Source organism: Varanus komodoensis, unplaced genomic scaffold (assembly GCF_004798865.1).
Source record: "Varanus komodoensis strain SLA01 unplaced genomic scaffold, ASM479886v1 scaffold61, whole genome shotgun sequence".
Lineage (NCBI taxonomy): Eukaryota > Metazoa > Chordata > Lepidosauria > Squamata > Varanidae > Varanus > Varanus komodoensis.
In genome coordinates, this window is record NW_025336236.1 from 2,716,737 (window position 1) to 2,740,340 (window position 23,604).

General features: G+C 37.4%; 1 protein-coding gene across 4 annotated transcripts in view; it reads left to right on the top strand.

Moving 5' to 3' along the window:
• The window catches only part of ZFC3H1 (zinc finger C3H1-type containing), a 47,450-nt gene that overhangs the window by 14,456 nt on the left and 9,390 nt on the right, over positions 1–23,604 (top strand). For all 4 annotated transcript variants that reach the window (XM_044449801.1, XM_044449803.1, XM_044449804.1 and 1 more), the window contains exons 7-26: positions 1,255–1,352; positions 2,038–2,241; positions 2,423–2,587; positions 3,326–3,463; positions 4,692–4,810; positions 5,110–5,256; positions 7,207–7,381; positions 7,542–7,673; positions 8,921–9,466; positions 9,555–9,664; positions 11,747–11,878; positions 13,894–14,015; positions 14,421–14,522; positions 14,647–14,766; positions 16,391–16,574; positions 17,272–17,458; positions 18,270–18,461; positions 20,797–21,034; positions 22,659–22,764; positions 23,205–23,403. In XM_044449801.1, the coding sequence (XP_044305736.1) occupies positions 1,255–1,352; positions 2,038–2,241; positions 2,423–2,587; positions 3,326–3,463; positions 4,692–4,810; positions 5,110–5,256; positions 7,207–7,381; positions 7,542–7,673; positions 8,921–9,466; positions 9,555–9,664; positions 11,747–11,878; positions 13,894–14,015; positions 14,421–14,522; positions 14,647–14,766; positions 16,391–16,574; positions 17,272–17,458; positions 18,270–18,461; positions 20,797–21,034; positions 22,659–22,764; positions 23,205–23,403 (3,416 nt within the window). The remainder of the gene's footprint in view (positions 1–1,254; positions 1,353–2,037; positions 2,242–2,422; positions 2,588–3,325; positions 3,464–4,691; positions 4,811–5,109; positions 5,257–7,206; positions 7,382–7,541; positions 7,674–8,920; positions 9,467–9,554; positions 9,665–11,746; positions 11,879–13,893; positions 14,016–14,420; positions 14,523–14,646; positions 14,767–16,390; positions 16,575–17,271; positions 17,459–18,269; positions 18,462–20,796; positions 21,035–22,658; positions 22,765–23,204; positions 23,404–23,604) is intronic.

Here is a 23,604-nt window from a genome sequence, read left to right on the forward strand (position 1 = left end):
GAGGTAGATTAATAACTAAGATTTTGCTCTGAAAATTCCATTCAGTATTTTCTTTGAAATGTTTTCATCCTGAGGACCATTAGTAAGCACACTGCTGATAGCTGGTTTAGAATTATTGCCCTAAGTTCATAAGTAGTTAGGAAGTATGTAGAATGTGATATGTGATCGAGGATGCCCCTTCTAATGTGAACTTTGTTCATAAGTAAACAGTGAATGCTTGGAAGACTGGATTATTTATAGTCTGTGAGGTCCCACTCACTGCTACACATACTAGTTTACAAATACATAGAAAAGGCTCTGCTGAATTTATTATTAATTACACAGGTAATGAGACTAAAAGGAGTTAGGACATGATAGGTCCCGAGTTCTTTAAACTAGTTCTTCTTTGTGGTCTGGCCTGTGCACTTGCACGGAGTCTGCTGTTGGGAAGCTCTCATAGCTGAGAGCATTATGGTGGGATCCAAGATTCTTTAAAATAGTCCTGCCTTTTGTTGGATTCTTTTCTAGTGAATTTGTACTAATTGGGTTTTTTCATTTCACAAATACAATGGAAATCCTGTCTGTTGTGATGCAGGCGTTCTAGAAAATTTTGCATTATGAAAGCATCAGCTTTCCTAAATACAGCACAATCTGATTCATATATTTGCTTGACTTACTCAGTAAACCAAACTTTGAAAGAATGCCCTCTTCATTTTTACCTATCAACATTTCAATGCTTTCAAAAGTAGGTGAGCTTTCAATATTTGAACTGGAAGGAAAGAAATAAAGTGCACATTGTGTGAGTTAAATCTTTTCAAACAAATTCCAAGCTTAACTTGTGAACAATTTTTTTCTTGGAATACTTGCAAATATCTTAAGGCATCCTACATGGCTTTAGGTGTTTTGTGTTGTTCTGATTTTACATTAAGGCACCAGGAACTAACAAAATACAAATTCTACTATGCCTGTAGAGGTGTGTATGTGCTTTCTAGAGACAGTTAGCTGAAAATGTATTTATAATTTTTGAATTTTAGTTCACAGCAGGCATGTTGAAAGAGTCATTCTTAATTCATATTTGAGATCTTTCCCATATTTTTCTGTGGATTGAGAAGAAAAGTGTAATGTATATGAGAAATTACTGCTTTCTTTTATGAATTCATATTACATGCAGTTTGATGCCCATGAATGGAAATATATAATTAACCCTAAAGTGGTTCCTAAAAATCAAATGCAGCCTCATATATTATTTTTTTGCTTTCCATAATCCTTTTCCAGCATCTTCTCCGATACAGCCTCCATACTTTGATAGCTCTGTTGGATATTTTCCTCCAGCTGTTCCACAAACTTCACTGCCTCTTGTACCACAGGCTTCAGTAAGTGATTTTGCAAGATGAAATAGTTCTGAACTAGAGAAACCAGAAATTAGTAACATTGTTAGGTTTTCCATATTTACATTTGGAAGCTATCTGTACATTTGTACAGATTTATTGTTTATGTTGGTGAATTTCTTCTGGCCCTTTTACTGCAACTTAATTTGCATTATGTAGCAGGATGTTTTCCCTAGTTACTATGGATGTGTTATGAGTTCTGTAGTTTGATTGATAATAATATTTGAAGAACTAAGGCTGCAAAGCTCTAACCTCTTACCTAGGAGTGAGTTGTATTGAACTTAGTGAATATAATGCTGCTGAGTTCTAAGTATATATGTATGGGAGCTTTCCCAGTCTGATACTCTTTTAGTTGAATTAAAAGTCCAGCTTTCCTGGCTATTCACCATGTTGCATGTGTCTGATGGGGTTCAAGTCCTAAACATCTGAACATCACCAGGTTGGAGAAGGTTGATAAAATAGTATTACTCTGTTAGTTGCCTCTTGTGTTAAGTACTTATTCATGAGTGTTTACCATAGAAAATCATTTTCCACAGTGCAGTATTTTGTCTTTGGGATTATTGATCCTTTTTTTAAAGTATAACATCAGTCTACTCTGATGCACAATGAATTACTTAAAACAGCCAAATGGGAAAAAAAGTTCAATTGCTTTCCTTGCAATGTGTTTCAGACTCTGCCACCGATTAACCAAGTATATATGGAAGGAATTTCAGGTATTTCTTTGGAAACTTTGCCACCTCTTCCTCCTCTTCCACCTGAAGAACCTGAACAGCCACCAAAGCCTCCATTTGCAGATGAGGAGGAGGAAGAAGAAATGCTACTCCGAGAAGAGCTGCTTAAATCTTTAGCAAACAAACGAGCTTTCAAACCAGAGGTATTTTATAACTTTTAAATGTAACCACTAGATGGCAGTTGTGGTTTATCCTGGTGGGCAGCAGGCATGCTCTGTGTGTAGTTTTAGATGGTAAAATGAACTATAGGCCAGAAATTGGACAACTTCAGTTTTAAATAGAATACAGAATATGTTACTTAATGCTTGTTTTTTTTTAACCTAGACGAATTCAAGTAATAGTGGTCCACCTTCACCACCTTTCCCTATTAATTCACATTCTGTGCCAAGAAGCAATCTTTCAGCAGTCAGTATTAATACAGTGTGTCAACCTCGTGTAAAGAACACAAAGATTATAAGAGTACCAAGACCACCCCGAACAGTGATCACGGTAATGTTTTTAAAAAACTAACTTCATAAGTCAATGTGCTTTATATTTTATGGAGCTATAAACTATGTAAGGCACAAGCTAAAGTGTAAAGTGCAAATCAACACATTTGGATTGTGCTGATTAAGAAGCTAGATTTGTGGTATACTATTGGTTCTTCTTCATGGTCTCTCTGCATCACACACCCATTGGGCTTTGTCATGGAGTACAAGACCTGAATCAGAGAAAACTTACACAGCTTGGCGTCACGGAGTGGGTGGGAGCCCAGGCCCAGCCCCGGTGAGGATCCTGATAAATGAGGGGGCTCCCTCCCAATCCCTCAGTTTCCTTTTCACTGTGCTTGCAGTTGCTTCGCTGATTCAGACTGTCCACTGCTTTCTTACCTGCTCCTTCCTCCCCCTCCCCAGAGCTGGGTTCGATTGTTTTCAAACAGCACTAAATACCCTGTTCTGAAAGTAGTTTCTGACTCCCTTGTCATTAAAGGTTTCGAAACCTTTTTGAATGAACTGCATTTGGGTGTAGGGAAAACATCTCAAATGGTAGTGAGTTCTGAAAAATGTGGATGATGATAGTTTGAGGAATGCAAGGGAAATGAAAACTCAAAAACATGAACACAGCAGTTTGCATAAAATTTAAACCATCATTCTGTAACATGAGTCAAGGCTTGCTGTTTGCTTAAAATATGGCATTATATGAAACTCTGACTATATCCTCAATCAAGATGATTTTTTTCCCCTGTAGCTTCCAAAGCATAAGTCAGTTGTGGTTACACTAAATGATTCAGATGACAGTGAATCAGATGCAGAACAGTCTAACTCCTCTGCAAGTGTGTTTGGTGGCCTAGAATCTATGATCAAAGAAGCTAGAAGAACTGTGGAGGTAAACAGTGGGTGTGGTTGTGTAATCAACCAATTTATTTTATAATTCTTTTAATGAATGTTTCAAATGTTTCTAGAATAATAGAATTTTAAATCCATAGATTTGGAAGGGGCCCATAAAGCCTCTGTTTAGTACAGGACTCCAGGTTAAAACATCTTTGACAGATGGGTGTCCAGCTGCCTCTTGAATGCCTCCAATGTGGGAGAGCCCGTGATTTAAAACTGTCTATTTTGTGTAGATGTGTGAGAGCGGGAACAATTGGATTAACTCTTTCTCCTGGCTCAGAAGGCAGGGTAATTTTAGTATCCCCTTCCAGAGGAGATTTCCTCCAGTCCTTGGTTCTAATTTCTGATAAAAAAGAGTGCCAAGTGTGGCAGAGTGGATAGACTCTTTTACTGGGACTCAGAAATCTGTTCTAGTCCCCATCTGCCATGAAGCGCACTCAGTGACTTTGGGCCAGTCACTGTCTCATAGCCTAACTTACCTCACAGGGTTCTTCTTGGGATAAAATGGAGAAGAGAAAGACTGGGTAAACTGTCTGATTTCTTGCAAGAGAAGAGGCAAGATATAAATATAATAAGAAAAATAAATAACGGAATAGGGCTGTATGGTTCTGCATAATTGAAGTAAGAGCCATGACCTAAGCACATTTTACCTTATTTTTCCTATCCACACCTGACGTCTTGCTGTGAGCCTAGGTGGCTTGCTTACTTTGGATCTAATCTAGAATGTAGAATGGAATGCTTTTATTCTGCCTGTACTTTTATTTATAAATAAGGAAGAGAAGTTGGACCTAACTCTGATTTTTTTCTCTTCTCTATAAAGTTGGTAGGAAAAAATCTCAGCTCAGCTAGGAATGGTCATGCAAGTTTGGCATGGGTTGCAAGGTCATGTAAGATAGCTCATTAAAGAAGCTAAAGTTTTTGAGTATACTTACTTTTTCAGGTGTCTTCCTGCTATTTAGTTTTCATAGTTCTGTGGATATTCTGATTCTATGTAGCATTCCCTCTTGAAAGGGACACTGAAGTTGGTAGCTCCCCTCCTGAGCCAGAGGAGTTAACCCTACCTTACTTCCTCCTCCTATCTTTTCAGCAAAAAGTGCTTTCAGACTAAATCCAGCTTCCTATTTAGTCCCATTAGGACTTCTCATCCAAACAGTCATAAGATTGTACCTTTAATTCCTGATTATACTTCCTGTATATAATAATGTTGGATCATTCTGTTGCAGGCATCAAAACCCAAAGCACCTTTGAAGTCAGAAAAAGAAAATAATCCTGTGAGAACTCCTGAAGCACTATCAGAAGAGAAAAAAATGGAGTATAGACTCCTGAAAGAAGAGATTGCCAGGTATATTGGTGTTATGCAACAGTAAGAAAGAAAACCACTATCAAATATTGCTGGTTTTATTTTCTCATTCAGAGAGGGCTGATCTGGTCATTTAGTTTATTTGAAGTGTTTTACGTGGTTTGTTTCACCATCCTTTCGGTTTATTACTTTTGCATAGTAACTAAATCCTGAGTGGGCTGTAATTTTACTTTCTCAGAAAATAATTTTCTAGTTTTGTCTGCATATGTATAATTTTTAAAATGTTTGCAGTCTATTCTGATGTTTGCAGTTTTGAAAATAGCATGTTTTGAATCCCTTAGTCGGGAGAAGCAACGCTTGGTAATATCTGAACCTTTGAAGGCAAGTTCATCACCAGTGAACTCTGATGTGGAAGTTGATGCAGCTGGTAGGATAGCAATAGTCACAAAACAAGTTACAGATGCAGAGGCAAAACTCAAAAAACACAAGTAAGTCTCCTCCTTGTAATGTTAAAATTTCATAACAAGTAAAACTAGACTTTGATATTCTGCTGGCTACTGCAAAGTACCCATAATTTTCTTTCATTATTGTTGCTTTAACCTTTTCTCATTCTGAAAAGTTCTCTTTAAGTTTTTTTCTGGGGTATCAACAGCTCATATATATACACACAGTATTGTCATACTTCTTGACTAATGAATATACCTGGATTCATACACATTGACATAGCCTTTTTTATTTAATACAGTGAAACTGTCAAACAGATGCATTTAAAAACAGAATAATACAGAGCTGCACACTCCTAGGATTCAATTAGTATGCAAGGCCAGATTTCATGCGTTTAGATTTCATGGTCCTGGTACAGACCCAAACTCTCTTTTATTATTCAGGATGTTTGACTACCATACTTGAATTTTAAAATGTTGAAGGATGCTGTTTAATTCCTACTCCGTACCCTTGCATTCATGTGTATAATTTGCTAGGTGTTTTAAACATGTCATTTTAAGTATTGCTTCACTCTATTAGTGCTTAAGTACTTGACACTAAGTACCTTTAAAAATTAGCAAAATTTAATTAGCAGCACCTGACTAGTTCTGTGCACACATTCTATACCCATTCTGGGAATTCTGTTTGGTGTTTATTCTAAACATTGTACAGAGCTAGATACTTGGTTGCTTCCCTTTGTATTTCTATTATTTATTTCGATTTTATTTATTTTTCGATTTATATCCTGCCTTTTTCCTACAAAGGGCTCAAGGCAGCTTGCATCATTCTCCTCCTCCGTCTTATCCCCACAACAACAACCCTGTGAGGGAGGTTGGGCTGAGAGTCTGTGACTGGCCCAAAGTCACCCAGTTGGCTCCATGGCTGAGCGGGGACTAGAACCCAGATCGTCTGAGTCCCAGTCCCATGCTCTTCACCACACCACACTGGCTCTCAGTACCAGCATTTGCAGCACATCTGAGGCTATGTAAATGCACATCTGCTCAGAACACCGAGGCTGAAAGGTCACCATTTTGGAAACAAAGGTTGGCAACCGTAGCCACCAGCAAGCTCAGGCCCGGGATGTTTCAGCTCACATGAAAGCAACTTGGCCTAAGTGAGCAGCAAATTGCAGGACTATGCTTAATCAAGAACATACACCTGCTCCCTCTACGCCAAGGTTAAAACTATTTGGTTCCTGTAAAGGGTAGAACGTTCATATAGTATTTTAGTTACTTACTATTATTATTATATAATAATAATGGTTTATGGTTATTATGGTTTATGGTAACATTTTAAAATTTTGTTTAGACATATTTTCAGTTATATGCCCACATTTCCACTCAAGAAGCTAACATTTTATTTGATAGGGGCCTATGTCTAGGAATACCAAGAGCCACAATTTTTATCCAGGTATTTTATAAAATCTGAGGTCTTTGAGGATAGAATTGCTTGATTTCTTTGGCATATAACTTTTATTTAATGTTACTTTGGTTTTAGTAGCATATTTTGGTACTGAACTGTTCTCATTTTAAAATTATGGGGCTGTTTATAGGACATCCAAGCCCATTGTGAAGTATTTAACTCATGCTGATAATGTGCATGCAGGCTATGCGCAGCTGCCATTTTGAATATGCAGCTCCTGCTCACGGGTTGTCATGTAGTGACATGGGCTATATGGAAATTAAAAAATCTTCTCATAACATATGGTCTATTTTAGGGTTATGTATTGTAGGGCTTGCCCGTTCTGCATGACACAACAACCCACATGTTGCTTATTCAATATGGCCCCCTGGGTACTGTGGCTCATCATGCGTTACATGTCATCTGAATTTATTCAGTTTGACAAGCAAGGCTATGAAAATGTCTGTACCTCAAATAGTTTTGATAGTGGCTCTGATCTCCTACAGTCTTTTTGAACAGGAATGGATGTGAGACTTGAGCTCTTTTCTCTCTAGACTTCTCTTGCTGAAGGACGAGTCTGTGTTGAAACATCTCCTACAACAAGAGGCAAAAAAGAAAGAGTCTGTTCGTCTTGCTGAAAGCAAGGTTGCTAAACTTAATGAACAGCTGCAAGCAACAGAGAAGATACTAAATGCTAATAAAGTGTTTCTGAAGAAGCTTCAAGAACAAGTAAATTGACCTTCTCTATAGATATGTGAATACTCAGTCATGTGCAGTAGTAGTTTTTTAAGGCTGTTTGAGCTTACACAACATGCAGTTTATTAGCTTACTGTATGCATATGCTTTGGCTGAAATGTGCTATTTTCTGAAGAATGTTGAAATGCTTCAGATTCACAGAGTACAGCAACGAGTAACCGTGAAGAAAGCACTGGCGTTAAAATATGGGGAAGAGCTTGCACGAGCAAAAGCACTGGCTAGTAAAGAAATTGGAAAACGAAAACTTGAGCATGATCATTTTGGAGTAAGTTTATTCTTGGGAACCTAGTGATTTTTCAACTCATTGTAAAAAGCAAAATGGATTATTGCATTAACTATATTGACTTGAGTTCAAGGGAACTCTTCAACTATTTTTGCATGCAAGAGGGTTTGGGCTTTTTCTTAAATAGTAGCCTTCCTTACCTTGCAGCAAACTGCTTTTGAAACTTAAGAGACTTTCAAAAGGCTTTTGTGATGTGGCAGTGATTTGCTGGATACTTGTACTGTGGTTCTTTCAGTGTTCACCATTAAGAATTTAGGTCTCCCCTTTGCTTTGAGTTATATGAACAGTGAAGTTAGCAGGAGTGTGACTTGTTTTGTTGAATTATGTTGTGGTGAAGCACAAATATGTAGATTTTGTCCCTCTTGTAAAATTGTTGTTCATAACTTTAAAAAAGCATGTTCAAACCGCCCCAATACATTTTATTTAAATTACCTTATACTCCCTGTTTTCTCCTGTCTAAAAGTTCCATAAAAATTCCTTTAATTAGGTCCCAAAGGCCACTTTGCATGGAACATGTAGATCTTGGTCACCAGCAAGAAACTGATTATTACCAGAGCCATGTCTCTCCCAAAGGGGCAGGATCTTGTGTCTTTCTTATACTCCTCCAAGATATAATCGAAGTCACATACAATAGCTTGCTCTCCTTTCTAGCTCTAAGTTTGGAACTAGGGTAACAGATTTCATGTAATGTGGAAACATGCTCCTGCCCCCATTCTTATATGGAGCTTAGCTGGGCAGAAGTTTAGTTTGGTGCTATGCCAGTTGGGCACTCAAGTTCAGTGGAGGAATAAGGCCACATACCTTTTTTTTCCTCAGGCAGAGTAGATGAAGAACTCAGCATGGCCAGGACAAATATAAGGTCACCCGTAATATAAAGGATGGCAAATATAAGGTCACCCATCCCCCCTTCCCCAAGAGGCAATGGAGGGTTGGATTTTCTCTGCTTGCTTTCCACTTACTAAACAGTTGGGTTTGTCATGCTTCCAGGTGGTTGAATTAGCACTTGTCTTGTAAAGCAAAACTTTGAAAGCTTATAACTTAACCATGTCAAAATTTTATTGAGACCCTAAGAAACATGCCACTGGATTTGTGGCAAATTATGCTGTGGTTTCCCTTTTGTACATGTAAATTCTCTGGCAAAATTTTAGAATATGAAATTCAGATGTTCTGTTTTGTGCATTTAATGAGCAATTGTAAGAGACTAAAATATTGCATGTGTTTCTTGGTAGCCAAACAAAATATTGAAAGTGGAGAAATCTTCCTCAAGTCCCCAAAAACCCTCTGCAGAGCAAATTGCACTGGAGAAAAAAAGACTACAGCAACTGCAGTATGAGTATGCTCTAAAAATTCAGCAACTGAAGGAAGCCCATGCACATCAGACTAAGGACCGATCAAATACTCTCCCCATTGCAGAAGAGGAACCTGAATTTGCACTACCTCAGCCCTCCCTTCATGATCTAACACAAGACAAATTGACTTTGGATATTGAAGAGAACTATTTTGATGATGAAGTTTTCTCCAACACCTGTAGAGAACGAAGGCGGTCTTTCAGAGAATCAAATTCTTTTACCAAACCTAATCTTAAGCACACAGACACCCCTAAACAAGAAGCGATGAACAAAGTTTCTAAAAATGCACTAGAAGTACCAGAGCTCTTTTTGGGTCTCAATATTGATGAACTGAAAAAACTTTATGTGAAAGCTGATGGCTTGAAGGATGTCTTGAGAAAAAATACAACATTTTTACTTTCCAATGAAGAAAAATTATGTGGTCAGGTAACTCCTATATTTGATAGGTCACTGTGGCGTGAGTCTTTGTACAATAGAAAATATATCCATACTCATGTATGCACCTCTTTCCTAGGAAATAACAGTGGATGTAGATCTCTTCACAGCGCCAAGTAAACAAACAGAAGGAAAGCCATATCCATTTGGACCATATCATAGCCCTCTTCTTGTTTTTAAATCTTATAGGTATGAATTCTTCACGGTTAAAGATGGCATATCACAAATGGCATATTGAGTGGATGAGGATTATGATTGGAAATAGAAAATGACTGGACATGGAAAGGTGGGGTGGGCCGCTTGGAGAGTCAAGGGAGAGATAGAATGGTACTAGGACTCTGCAAGCATAGCTACATTGGTGATCCTGGTGCAGACAGTGAAACTAAGTGGTTTCTGATAGTAGAAGAAATCAATGAGAAGATGCTAAACACCACTTGTTTTTGTACTGATTGAGTTTCCACTTAGAAAAGAGAAGAAATCAATTTAAATTATTTAAAATATTTTATTACCTATTATAATTTCTCTTATATTATGTAACAGAAAGTTCTATCCTAGCAAGGTAAGACAGCTTGCTGTTTTTCAGCATAGTGTAACAAATGCTAGACCTTACGTGAAAGAGAAATATGCTGGCAACCTTGATGAATTCTCTGTGCTAGCAATTGAATAATGCTTCCAAAGGAGGAAGATTATTGAGGCAGTGTTTATTGATCAGCTGAAACCTGATAATTAGTGTAAAGGTTGAGATGAAAAAGCAATATTGCTTATTAATGTGGCTTGATTGGCTGTTGAACCCAGGTGCTGATTGTTAACTGTTGTGTCTTTACTGAGTTTTGGTTTCTCTCAGTGTGTAAGTGGTAGAGTAGCATATTCTTACTTGTGATGAAAGCTGTCATTTTTGAATTTAATTTTTTTATTCACACATTTTTAAACTGGGTTCACTGTTACTGGTTATTTGTTTTGCTGTCCCATTATATGAACAGGCCTTTATATCTACTCAAGCATCTGCTGCCCTCATGAGTGGCTGAGGATCTATAGTGACCTGTGTATGCAGGGTCATAAAGAAATGGCATTTAAATCCCCTCATGACCCCATCAATGAAGACAGCTTTCTGCAGTATTGCAGATTTTGCCCACCCACAATGCAGAGAGGTCTTAAATGTATGACCACTTCCCTGCAAGGCATACCTGTTTTGTACCTCTGTGGTAAACAGAGACTTACAAGTGGTAAAACCGCCTCTCTAGTGATCGGAGAACGCACTGATCATATCTTGTTTTAAGTTGAGAACCACTACTGGGGACAGCCTAGTGATAATCTGTATATACCTTCTATGTCTTGGGTCACTCTAAAGTGCAGGTGGACTATGTGTTGTCTGCCATAGTCTACCTTGCTCTCTGCCACCTCTGTGAAATCCCAGCAAATCTGTTGGATCACAGCATATACAAGAGGTGTGAACCTTGTTTACCAGCAGAGGGGTAAATTTATGCTGGGAAACAGGGTTCTGTTTCTTTGGCAAAAGAGGTCCCACAAAGATGGCTTCACTTGTGCACTCTGCATTTCTGGCAACTTCTCATTCTGCAAATAGCTCACCAAGCAGATGTGAGCCAGACCGTTCTGGTGGAAAACAAGGCACCCTTTCCAGGTATGTTGTTTCTCAACAGATTTTGGCAGCCACTTCTGGTGGGGAAGGGGAGAGGTAGAGCCCCTGCAGGTTTTTCAAGAGGCCCTCCAAGCCCTGGAAGTTGCCCACCCCTGTTCTGGTGTGAATAGAGCAAGGTCCGGCATATGTGTGGACTCATTTGATCTGTGTAACATGAGAATAGCACAATTATGCAAGATCCTTACACTGAACTATGGTTGTTTTCCAGTAGAACAACGTAAAATAGTGCTAGTTACTAGATATTGTTGGATTATTCTGCACACAAGTTCATGTGGGTGTGAGAGACGGGCTGTGTCCCATTGCATTGATTTTCTTCTAGGAATAGAATGATGCATGATCTAATTTAGATCAAGTGTGAGAGTGTGCACAGACTTGTACATCCTCCCAGTGGTGATTTTGATATCCAGCTGACTTTACCTTAAAGAGTCCTATGTAGGAAAGAAAAACAAGCTTCTATTCCCTTTGGGGCTGAACAGCAGGTGGTGCTACATATCAGCTTATGTTACCTTTCAGAAGGGAAGTGATACTGGAGTCAGATTAGTACCTTTAATTTTGCTTATAAAAAAGACACTTCTTGACTTGAAAACTCTGGTCCTTTTATTTACCCTGTTTAGGTTTAGTCCTTATTTTCGAACAAAAGAAAAGCTTTACCTCAGTTCAGTATCCTACAGCAATATGATTGAACCCAAACAGTGTTTCTGCCGTTTTGATCTAACAGGCACATGTAATGATGATGATTGCCAGTGGTGAGTTGACTATCTATCTCCCCATTCCCTGTCTTCAGTAAAATATCTGTTGCATGAGTTATTGGTCTAGGGATCCAAGCAAATTTGTTCCAGGATTGAGCAAACTATTTATAACAAATTTAACCACCTAAGGCTGGGATGTAAAGGTGTAAGGGATAAGTTGCTTTTATTGTTCCATTATGTTATCCTGCCCTTCCTTAAAAAGTGACTTTCATGGCTGACAGAATACTAACATACATTCAAAGAAATCAGTTATAGTAGCATTATGTATGCACAAAGGGCAATATTATTAGCTTCCCAACAGCCAGAGATCACAAACTGCCTGCCAAAATAGTTTATTCATCTTTCTGAAACTCAGTATGTGGATTAACATGGGTGAATCTCCCTTGGGAACCGATACCTAGCTATTGCAAAAAGAGTTTTGTACAATGTCTGTACGGAACATAAGGGTGGCTCCTTAAACTGTTGTGTGGTGGGTGGCACAATATGGCTTAAATACTTCAAGGTTGTGAAAGCTGTACCTCCCACAAAATGGAATCCAGAGATTTGTGGCCACTGAGTTAAATACAGGGTTAATGTTTGTGGACTTACTGGTTGACACTTGTGCAGTCTGCCACCCCATCTGCTCTGGAAAGGTTTGCGACTGTCCAGAACAGATCTCTTCAGGGTAGTGTCTCTTCTGCTGGTGGAAGGACACCTTCAGATATAACTAGGCATGGAAACAGCCGTGCTGCCACCGTTTCTTAGTTCTATTTTTTCCCATAACCAACATTTAGAACAGGGCTGTTAAGAAGATTACATGAATGAGCTGGAAAGAACTCATACAAAGAAAGGTGACGCTATTACTTTCACTTAGTTTTACAGAGCACTTTGGATTTGTGCAGTGCTTTAAAATGGCTACAATAACTCTTTGAGGCTATGCATTAATTCTCACTTTATATATAGTCTTCAGTTTTTATACTGCATAGAGTTTCAAATATGTTTATTTAATTTTGTTCACTAGATTAAATCAGAGAGTGTCAGCTGTGCCTTAAGGTTGGATCCAGCCCTCAGAACTTTTCTTTTTAATTTTGTGTATTTTTTTAAAGCAGATAAGATAAAGAAGAAGCGTATAATAAAAAAGTGAAATAAAATGGTCAAGAGATTTTAAGAAAACAAAGCAATATATTCATAACCTATATATTTCCAAAGAGACCAAAAATTTCTGTCAATCAATATTCTGTGGGAACTTGAAAAAAGAATGACTATAGTTCTCCGTACTGACAAATTTTCCAATCACTTCAGATCAGTTATACATTATTGACAGTGTTTTAATGAACTTCCTTTTATATAATATTAATTAGACCGAATATCATATTAATTATACTGGATATAATAGAATTTCCAGTTTTCATTAAATTCTTCAGTTGGTCTTCTGTTTACAAGTTAGTTTATTTTGACATCATTGCATATTTTATCAATCTTTATTTGTTGGGCATTCTGGTATTTTCCATTTAGAAGCAATTATAATTCTTGCTGCAGTTATGATGTATTTGAATAACTCTGAGATGTTCTTTGAAAAAGTCTCTGGCATACTGTTCAAACGCATATTCTTGGGATAAATCTTTTGCCCTCAGGACATTGTCATCTGGCTACTGGCAGCCTTTTCAAACTGACATTTTGTCTACAACCTGTCATATAAATGATCTGTGTAAAACAAACTTCTCAAATTTAACTAAGGTTTGAGAACTGGATGATTTCATTATCTCAGCAGTATTTAAAATTCAGTTTGCTTATGAATACTATAGATTTGAAAAGAATTCTCCCAGCATCTCAGAAATACTGAACCCAATCCTGGAATTAGGAGGAGTGTGTGCTTTTTCTGGCAAAGGACTCATTAATTGTTTATATTCTCAGCTTAGAACCGTATGCCTCTGGTACATGGAATAGTTTTTAACACTGTTATGTGTTGTTCATATAATTTTGGTATAATGTTCATTGAGCCTATTTTAACATTGGATTGTTTATTTTTTTAGGCAGCACATGAAAGACTGCACTCTTAGTCGAAGACAGCTGTTTGAGGATATTCTTTCTTACAATTTAGCTTTGATAGGCTGTTCAGAAAAAAGTACTGATGAAGAAATAAGCACTGCAACAGGTAAATTGCTTGTTGATACCATCAGCAAAGCAACCCATTTGTGGGGGGGTTATCATTTTTATTTTATTATTTTAATTATGTAGGAAGTGAGCTGCCATCTAGTGTTTTGTTCAGTTTTTCACTGTAATGTTAATCACAGTGTATTTCAGTATTCCGTTGGGCCTTAGTCTCTTATTAACTTGTAGTTCCTTTGTAATCCTCAACAATTTAAACTTAACGAAAGATCGAACTTCATAAAAATATGCTTACATTTTTATTGATTATCACTGGTGGCATCTCTTTAAACGCACTTGTAGCATCTATACTTTTTTCAGAATTCTGAGTGGATTTCTTACATTGGAATGTGCAGACTTATAAAATTTTGATAGTAGCATGTGTCTTACATATTGCTGCATCCCATTTCAGAAAAATACGTAGAAAAACTTTTTGGTGTAAACAAAGATCGCATGGCAATGGATCAAATGGCTGTTCTGCTTGTTAGCAATGTGAATGAAAGCAAGAATCACAGTAAGTAACTTTAGAATATATCAGCATGGTTTTATGTATGTATGAGTCCTTATAATGCATTCTACATCAGTATAAAATGGCTCTTCCATAAATATACCTCAGGTTTATTTTTGTTGCTTAACAGCCCCTCCATTTACAACTTGGAAAGAAAAAAGGAAATGGAAGCCCACATACTCCAAAAAAATACCTTTGGACAGTGATGCCAGCAATGAAGAGGAGCAGTCCTCTGGCCCTATCAAATATGGTAATCTTAATATAGCACAACTAAATCTGGGGTGTGGATCAATCACAAAATATGCAAAAGAATGTTTACTTGATGACTTAAATTCGTCTCATAATGGTAAATCTGGCATAGACACTTAAGGAACAATCCTATGACTTCTAAGACTGCATGTGAGGAGTCATAAGATACTGGTTATTGCTGAGGCTGTAGGCAGAGTTAAAGCTTTGTAAAGAAAAGGTCCTGATCAAATGTCCACTTCTCTCAGCTGTTGCAGAGAGCTCTGCCATGGCTTCTTTTCTGAGGTTGGTGTTGCAACTCTGGAAAAGGAGGAACGAAATTCAGGGTACTGGAGGATGGGAAGGAGAGACCATGGGTTCTCTGTCTCTGCCCCTGGTTAAATCTAGCTCATAAAGAACAGATGAGGATATAGAAGTATAAAAGTTCATTGTTCCTCCCGCTTTATCTAGCTTTTGATGGAAAAGAGTTAGTTTGGAAGGTAAGAATATGCTTAGGGAGTCAGTCCTGTGCCTGCATCAGTCATTAAGGGTAATCATCAGAGGTCCTTCTCTGGGAACCATCTGTAAAAGCTATAAGGAAAGTCACTACTCGGAAAAGGGCCTTCTCAGCAGTGGCACCCCAACTGTGGAAACTGCTCTCCAGAGAGGTGCACCTGGTGCTGATGCTTTATACTTTTTGGCACCAGGCTAAACCTTTATATTCTCTCAACATTTTAACTGTTGAAATTTCATTTTTTAAATTTTTTATCTAATTGTGTCTGACACTGTGGATGGCTTGTTTGATTTGATTTGCAATTTAATTGATTTTTATTGTAGTTTTTGGTTTATATGGTTGATTTTATACTAAGTGTTGTTGTTAATGAGTTCTATATTTTCTTGTATTGGTTTGATTCTGGTTATTATTTTATGCTGTTGGTATATTTTAATGTTTTTTAATGTGATGTAAACCATCTTGAGAGTCATTCAACTAAAGGGGCAATATAAAATGCTATAAATAAATAAATGTATGTATGTATGTTAATGGCACTTTAGCAATTACCATAAGAATATGAAGAAATGTTTATCCAGATTTCCATTAGAATTTATTATCTCTGCTGCCCATTGTTGCTGATTCAATCTGGTATTTTAAAGTAAACCAGTTTTCCACAGAAGGAGCAGAGCCACTTAGTTTGCTTCACTGTGAAAATCACTCTGCCTGACCCCACCGGTATGTTCAGTTTTAAGTTTATTCTTCCCACAGATGACAGTAATCCTGTGGGGCTGTCCTACTTTTGTTAGTTCAGTTGTTCTCACAGGAGTGATTGCTTTCACAGTAGAGCTTTTGCACATCTTAAATGTTCTTGAAAATGGGTAGAAATGCTTGTTTCTGGGTTGTGACAGGTCCGTGGGTCTAATGCCTGAAAACGCTGTTGACTTGCTCTGTTCCAGAAATGAGCTTTTCTGTTCCTTTTGCCGGGCGGAGAGGTTTAGAGGCACAAAAATCTCATTGTGCAAGCCATCTCTCCTGCCAGCACATGGGCACAATAGGGTATTAGCCAATAGTATTACCTCACCTCAACTTAAAATGTAGATTTGATCTTAATTCTCAAAACTGTGCAGTCTTGAAAAAGAAATGCTTTTATTTGCAGCTCCTACAGTACAAAACAAAACAAATGTTCCTGCTTTGGATGCTGTTGTGACCCCTGATGATGTGAGATATTTTACAAATGAGACTGATGACATTGCAAACCTGGAGGCAAGCGTACTTGAGAACCCGTATAATGTTCTGCTGTGGATCAAATTGGCCTATAAATATCTAAATCAAAATGAAGGGTAGGTGATTCTTTTTTTGCAAACAAATTAGTTGCACTTCCTTAGCTTAGACGTCTCACCTGTGTTTTCATGACTGAAATGTTGTACAAGCATCAAAGGGCCCTTTGTTTCTTTGGCAAAGTCACAGGAAGGTTATTGTTTAAAAGCAGTTGGAAAAAAATGATTAGCTTTTTGTGTACACACTGTAGAGCAAGTAATAAAATATTCTGACACTTCAAATGAAAACATGTTTCATTTCAGTAGTACAAGGACTCATTTGCCAAAAAAGAAGTTACACAATTTAGTGCATTTCTAAAGTTACAGAGAAATAGTGTACTCTTTTTAATTGGTTATGATAAAACTTGAAATATCAGGCAAGAAACAACATCTCGGAAACAACTTAAACAAGAAACCTTATTTTTCTAGTTTGAAAGTATCGACAGCAAACCATGGTTGTAACACAGTATTCACAATCACCATACAGTTACTTAGCATTTTCTGTTCAGGAGCTTCTTTTTCATTTCCCCTCCTTGAAATGCCCTGGAGTTACTTTGCAAGTTCTTGTTTCAGTAGCACCATCCTTCTCCAGCGCCATTTCAGATCCCTCAAACTCTTGTAGAACTACTGAGAAGAAAATCCATTTTGCGTGAAGATAAGACTTATAACATTAAACAAAATGTGGATGTGCAATATATTCTGATTTCTTTTCTTATTGAAGATCATCCTCAGAATGCTTGGATTCTGCTTTAAATGTTTTGGCCCGAGCCCTAGAAAACAACAAAGAAAATTCTGAAATCTGGTGTCATTACCTTAAGCTGTTTTCAAAAAGAGGAGCTAAGGAAGAAGTACAAGAAATGTGTGAGACAGCAGTGGAATATGCTCCTGCTTACAAGATCTGGTGGACTGTAAGTTTGATTCCTTGGAATGCTAAATGATTCCAAAATTGACCATCTTTGAGTATTTTTACATATATATTGGCATAGTATAACACCCTTTATAAATTTAATTCAAGATTTTAAAGGTCATAGTTTGTCTTTTCATTTATTAGACTTTTGTCTGTCAAGGAATAGTAAACCTCTGAAAGTATATCAAATACTGTGTTACATACACAGAATGCTTTTGTGGTGTATTTCTCATTTCCTTGAGCCATTTTAAGCAAAGCAAGATACACTTCTAGGCTAACAGTGCAAGTACTTGCTGTTAAAAGTTAATATCTGAAATATTGCTGTGTGTACATGAATGTTCTTCAGGCACATACAATTCTCTGGATCTTGATCAGAAGTGAGGTGGAACCTCAAAGGTACACACCGCATACTGTTGTTTAGCCCAGTGCGTGTCAGCTTGATAGTTCTTCTTCAAGGGCACTGGTTACCCAAATAGCTTTCTCTACTGTCTCAGGGTAGCTATGAGTTAAATGAAACCTATTTTTAGTGCACCTTTGAGATTTCTCACATTGGTTTTGCATCTGATGCCCACCCTCTTTGCTTTTCTTTTTATATCCTGACTATTGTGTTTAGATTTCTGTTTGGTATGTTAGATGATCAGAGACACGAGAAACATATTGTATATTGTGATAATGGACTTTTTTTGAGAAATAATTTAGATACTTTAGGTACTTCAGTTGTGATTTTGAAATTTTAGTCTACTGAATGTATATGAATGGAAAGGGAACAATTCTTAGATTGTTGTAAAAATATTTTTCTTCCTGCTGTTCAGTTTCTAGAGCTGGAAAACACCTTTGATGGAAAGGATTATGTGTGTAGAAGAATGCTCCAATTCTTAACAGATAAAACAAAGTGTGAAGAGAACTTGGATATTTGGTCTTTTCAGTTGTTGGAGATACTGCTGTATAGAGTTCATCTAAGCCTTTTTACTGGGAAACATCAAAATGCTGTTGCATTATTCCAGGTACTTGTTTATTTAATCTTAGTGTATTAGTTATATTTTTATTCAAATTATTCTGGCATCAGTGCTCAGTGATACTTGTTTATTTCTCATAGCATTGTTGTTTTTAGATTGGGGGTCCACAACATATAAGTCCTGAGTGCTCTATCTGGTGCTAAAAGAAAGACTGGACCACGTGTCTGCAAGTACAACATATACATAGATGTCCACATATGCCCTCCCAATGCACTTGCACGTTCTTTCTTCCTCTCCAGACAGCACTAACAAGGGAAACCCTGCCCCTTTCACTAATTTCAGGACAAGGTTCTCCATGGTTCTTTGAGCCACACTGGCCTGTTCCAAATGGAGACTAGTATTCACTCTGTCCCAGTAAGGAAAGAAAAGAAAATAGCACTGAGGCAGGGATATCATATTACTTATCAGTAAGGGGTAAAAGCAAATTGACATGTCACCAAAACAAACAAACAAACAGACCTCTGTGTGTTCACCCAATGTTCTTGAGAGGAGAAACTTGTACTTTGTGAAGCAGTCATAAGCTTCTCTAATTCTGGAAGATGAAATACATATATTTTATAGTGAAATTCCATGGGGTTTGCTCTTTAGTAAGTGTGCTTAGGATTGCAGCACATTACTTAAGTCCTTTCCAGCCATTGGAACCTTCTCGCCTCCAAGTATTCTGGGCAGCAAATCCTGTCAACCCCAGCCAGCTTGGCCAGTGGAGGAAGACTGAATTATACTATTTTTTTCATTTGCAGGGCTAGCCTTTTTAATCCAAGAATGAATCAGATAGATGGTGCTAAGTTTAGAACTGAATCGTGTTTCCTCTTGTTTTGGATCCCATCTGGCTATGAATGCATATCACAGCAAGTGTCACAACTGAATCTGCCATCTTTGCAACTTAGCAACATGTGAAGCTGTGGTCTAGTGAAAGATCCATTAGTTCATCTAACATGGCCTGCTTTGAATGACATTTGCAGTCTGGAATCTTAGGCAGAGGTCTCTTTCAACACCTCTGCTGCCTGAACTGAAGATACTAGGCCCCGAACCTGAGATCTTCTGTGTTCAAAGACTATAGTCCTGCTACTGTGCTATGTCTTTCCCAGCATAACTCCAGTTAGTACTAGCATGAGTTTTCATAATTGCTGGTAGCATGTTCTAGCAAATATCATTGCACAATTTTATGATACAGCATTAAAGCCAAGAGGAAAATCGCACGGATTTCATAGCTATGGATTTTTGCATCTGTGCACTGAGATTAAGCTGAAGAAAAGATGGGAAACACTTTGGGGAATACTCTCTTGGGTATCCTTTCTCCTTGATCTTTAGGAGCATGGTGCAAAGGGCACTGATGGGTGAGCAAGGTTGAAGGTGGCACTAATAAGATTGCAAGGAGCTGCAGAGGCTTTTGGTGCTTTTTCCAGGCAGCTTTCTAGCTGTTCCTGACACCCCATGATGATGTTTTCCTGTGGAATTGAGACACTATGACAAACCACCCTGAACCTTAAAGCCTGTGGTTCTCAGGGTGGCTTGTTCATGAAAAATAAGCTGTCCTGTGTAAACTGAACCAGATTTGGAACTCGTGTCAAGCTGCCATGGGTGACCACCGATGGTGGGTTGTTGTGTCATGAGAACCAGGTTATCGTTTCTGATTATAGCTTCTCATGAAAGTACAGAAAAGCATGATCACAAAATTGTTGCTTATCAATAGTTTCCTAGTAAACACTACGTTAGTTCAATTTGTTTAGCTAAAGAAGTGGTATGGTAATTCCTGTTAGAGAAACCTACCACTTGAGAGCTAGTATGTTGTAGTGGTTAGAGTCTTGGACTAGGACTGGGCAAGCCCTTGGCTCAGCCCCCATCCTGCCATCAATCTCACTGGGTGAGGATAGAAGTTGGAGGTATGGAGGTAGGTTTTGCTATAAATATTGTATAGTTATTGTCAGTGCACTATTACTTTCTAAGTATAGATCAGGATATCAGAATGTGATATGACAGTTTGGAAATGTTCATCCTGTTGGAAAAAAAGATATAAATTTATAGTTTCTATGGTTTATATTTATATCGCAGATTTTCTTCAGTTGGTTTTCATAATAACTCACAATAGCTTGCAATATTGTATTTATACAAAGTAATATATGTATGAAATGATAGATTTAATACAATACAGTACAAAATACCTCAGCCTTGATTATTGTTACATTGGGTATTGTGTGCAATAGAAGACTAATTTTTGGCAACTATATCTCTAGAATATCTTTCTACAACCAGGCATAATGCAACAATATTTCTCTTTCTAAGATTTCAAACTTTATGGGTTATGTCACCTTCTATTCCACAGAATGCTCTGAAATCAGCAAGTGAAAAGGCTGTAGTACAACACCTCAATATAACTGACCGCTGCTTAGCTTGGCTATCCTATATACATCTGATTGAATTTGGTAATCTGCCAGCCAAGTTCTATGATCCTGCCAGTAGCAACCCTTCAAAAATAATGAAGAAGCAGCCATTTTTATTACCTTGGAAGACAGTTGGAGATGTGAAAGCTAATCCTGATACATTGTTAGCTGTATTTGAAGGTAATTCTACCAGTATGAATTCAGTTGTGAAATATTACCTGAATCAATGCACATAGCATCTTTAAAATAATTCTATATTTACTGCCCTCCTTATAATGTATTATCAACATAGAGGCTATGGTACTTGCTTTATCCTAGAAATAGCCAATTAATTAGAATCAAGACTATCTGTATAAAACAGCAGCAAAATAATGGTTGGTCAAAAATGTCAGATGAATATACAAGAGGAAATGCCTTTCGGTAATTTGGAATGATGGAAGTTAAAAAAGGAAACAACCAAATGCAAACCTTGCAACATGCTAAATGGGACTGAGGAATATTCACTTAACAGAATGCCACTAGTGTGCAATGATTACTCTGTAATGGTTTTATAGAACAATCCTATACATGCACATTCAGAAATAAGCCTTAATGAGTTCGGTAGGACTTTCTTCTTGGTTAGTACAGGATTGTAGCTAGAGGACTTTATTAAGTTTGGCACTAGAATTAATGTAAATTATATCGTGCTAGTGTAAGCAGCTTTTCATGACCAGCATTTGCGGGTACAATGTGTTTCCCTAGAAAACCTGTTCCACCAGCAAATGCTAAATGTTTGGTATTGTGCTAGATGCTGCTTATACTAATACAACGTAATATGCTAGCACTAGTGCTAAATTAGATGTCTCCTGTAATGTCTCCTAGACATTAAAAGTATATTGCAGGTGAATGAAGGAAACAAGCAGCCTCCACTCTGATAGCATGAGATTGTGCCTTATACTGACAATCCATCCATGTTTAACTATTCTAAAGAATTATCTACATGAACAAACACAATAGGCAATGGGATTATATTAGATTTCTAATCCCTGTAAAAGCCAAAAACATGGAACTTCTAACCCTGATAATTGAAACACTTGGTTTTTGATTGCTTTTGTGGCATGTTTCATTTTTTTCTAAAAAAAAGTCCTAAAGTGGTTCACAAAGGCATAATATAATCATAATTATAATCGTAATACAGTATAATTAATACCTTTAAAGGTCTACAGTGTTTTCAAGGTAGGATTTTAGAAAAGAGTTTGTGAGAGTTTATTATAAGAAAGAATTTGAGGTACACATTCTGCTCAGGACTTAGAACCAAAACTGGTTCTTGCCTTTCATAGACATCTGAGATTTCATGTGTTCCTGTTATATCTTGGAATATACATATGAATAATTCTTTAGAAATAGTTGGGTTGGTTTCTAAGCATAAAGCACCATTCTACACTATCCAAGTAGAAGTTGTTTGTGTCCTTCAGTCACTACATATACGTAGTCCTACATTCTATTTAGGACAGTGTATAATTCTTACGCAGACGTTAAGGACAGTGAATAATTTTTAGGAAAGTTAATAGTTGATGGATTTCAGATTGCACATGGTTAGATAAAACATCCTACAACTCCTGGCATTCCCCACGCTTAGTACACCTTTAGAAAATGCAGCCCTTCCTTCTTTTGAGGTAACTCATGAAAATTCTCCATAGGTAATTCTTTCTGGCAAGGTGGCTGATCTTGTCTATCACATGCAGGTGGTTAACTTATAGTTATTCTATGGCAAGACTTTGTTTTTGTGATAGTGTATTCTTTATTCCATGTTTGTCTGTGTAAGATGCCATCCTGTCATGCACCAGTGAGGATACATCAGATGATGAAAAGAGAGTTCTTTGTCTTCCTTTGTACAGAAACATGCTAGTTTTGCAGCAGCTGCTAGAAAGGTACAATTTTGTTGTTTGTGCTGGAAAGTTAACCTTTTATTATGCCACTTTTAAATTTTGTATTAAAAAGCAGAGAATTCCAGTGATAATCCAGACTTATTCCAAATCATTATTGGAAGCCGCCCCGAGGCTTATGCGAATGGGGCAGCATAGAAGTTGTCCAAATAAACAAACAAACAAACCTTTTCCACTTCTCCCCTGTCCCACACATTCACAGTAAATACAATTTGAAATGTTCTGGTTATTAACTAAGAAGAATACAGCATCAAAAGGAGAATGTCTGTGTTAGCATTTGTATTTTTTAAAAGTAATTATCAAAAATAATATCTAAAGAGTGATAAAACTCACAAAGAGCCTCATTAAGTGCCTGCTGTCTTTTTTTAAAGAATCCACTTTTTGTGCAGTTGTTGAAGGGAAACACTTTCCTTTTTTCATTCAAGGTGGGAAGCTGCCATTGAGCTTTGTAAATCACTCCTGAAACTAAACCCTATTGATTGTCAACTTTTGGAAACTCTGGTTAGTTTGTACTTGCGGAGTGACGAGGTTGAAAGAGCTTGTGATGTATGGCTTACAGCATTTGAAAGAAACCCTCAAAATGCCCAGCTTTTCTACTTTATGTGCAAATTCTTCATGTTTCAGGTAAATAACCATCAGCTTACTTTAAATGTAGCCCATTACTACAATAAACTTGAATGCTTGCCCAATACAAAATGGTATTCAAGGTTCATTGCAACACAATGGTTTGATGAAGGATTTTCTCTAGAACTTGGAGGAGATGAATTTACATTTTTACTGTCTGTGATTGCTTAAAGGCTAGAATATGGATCTGGACATTATCTT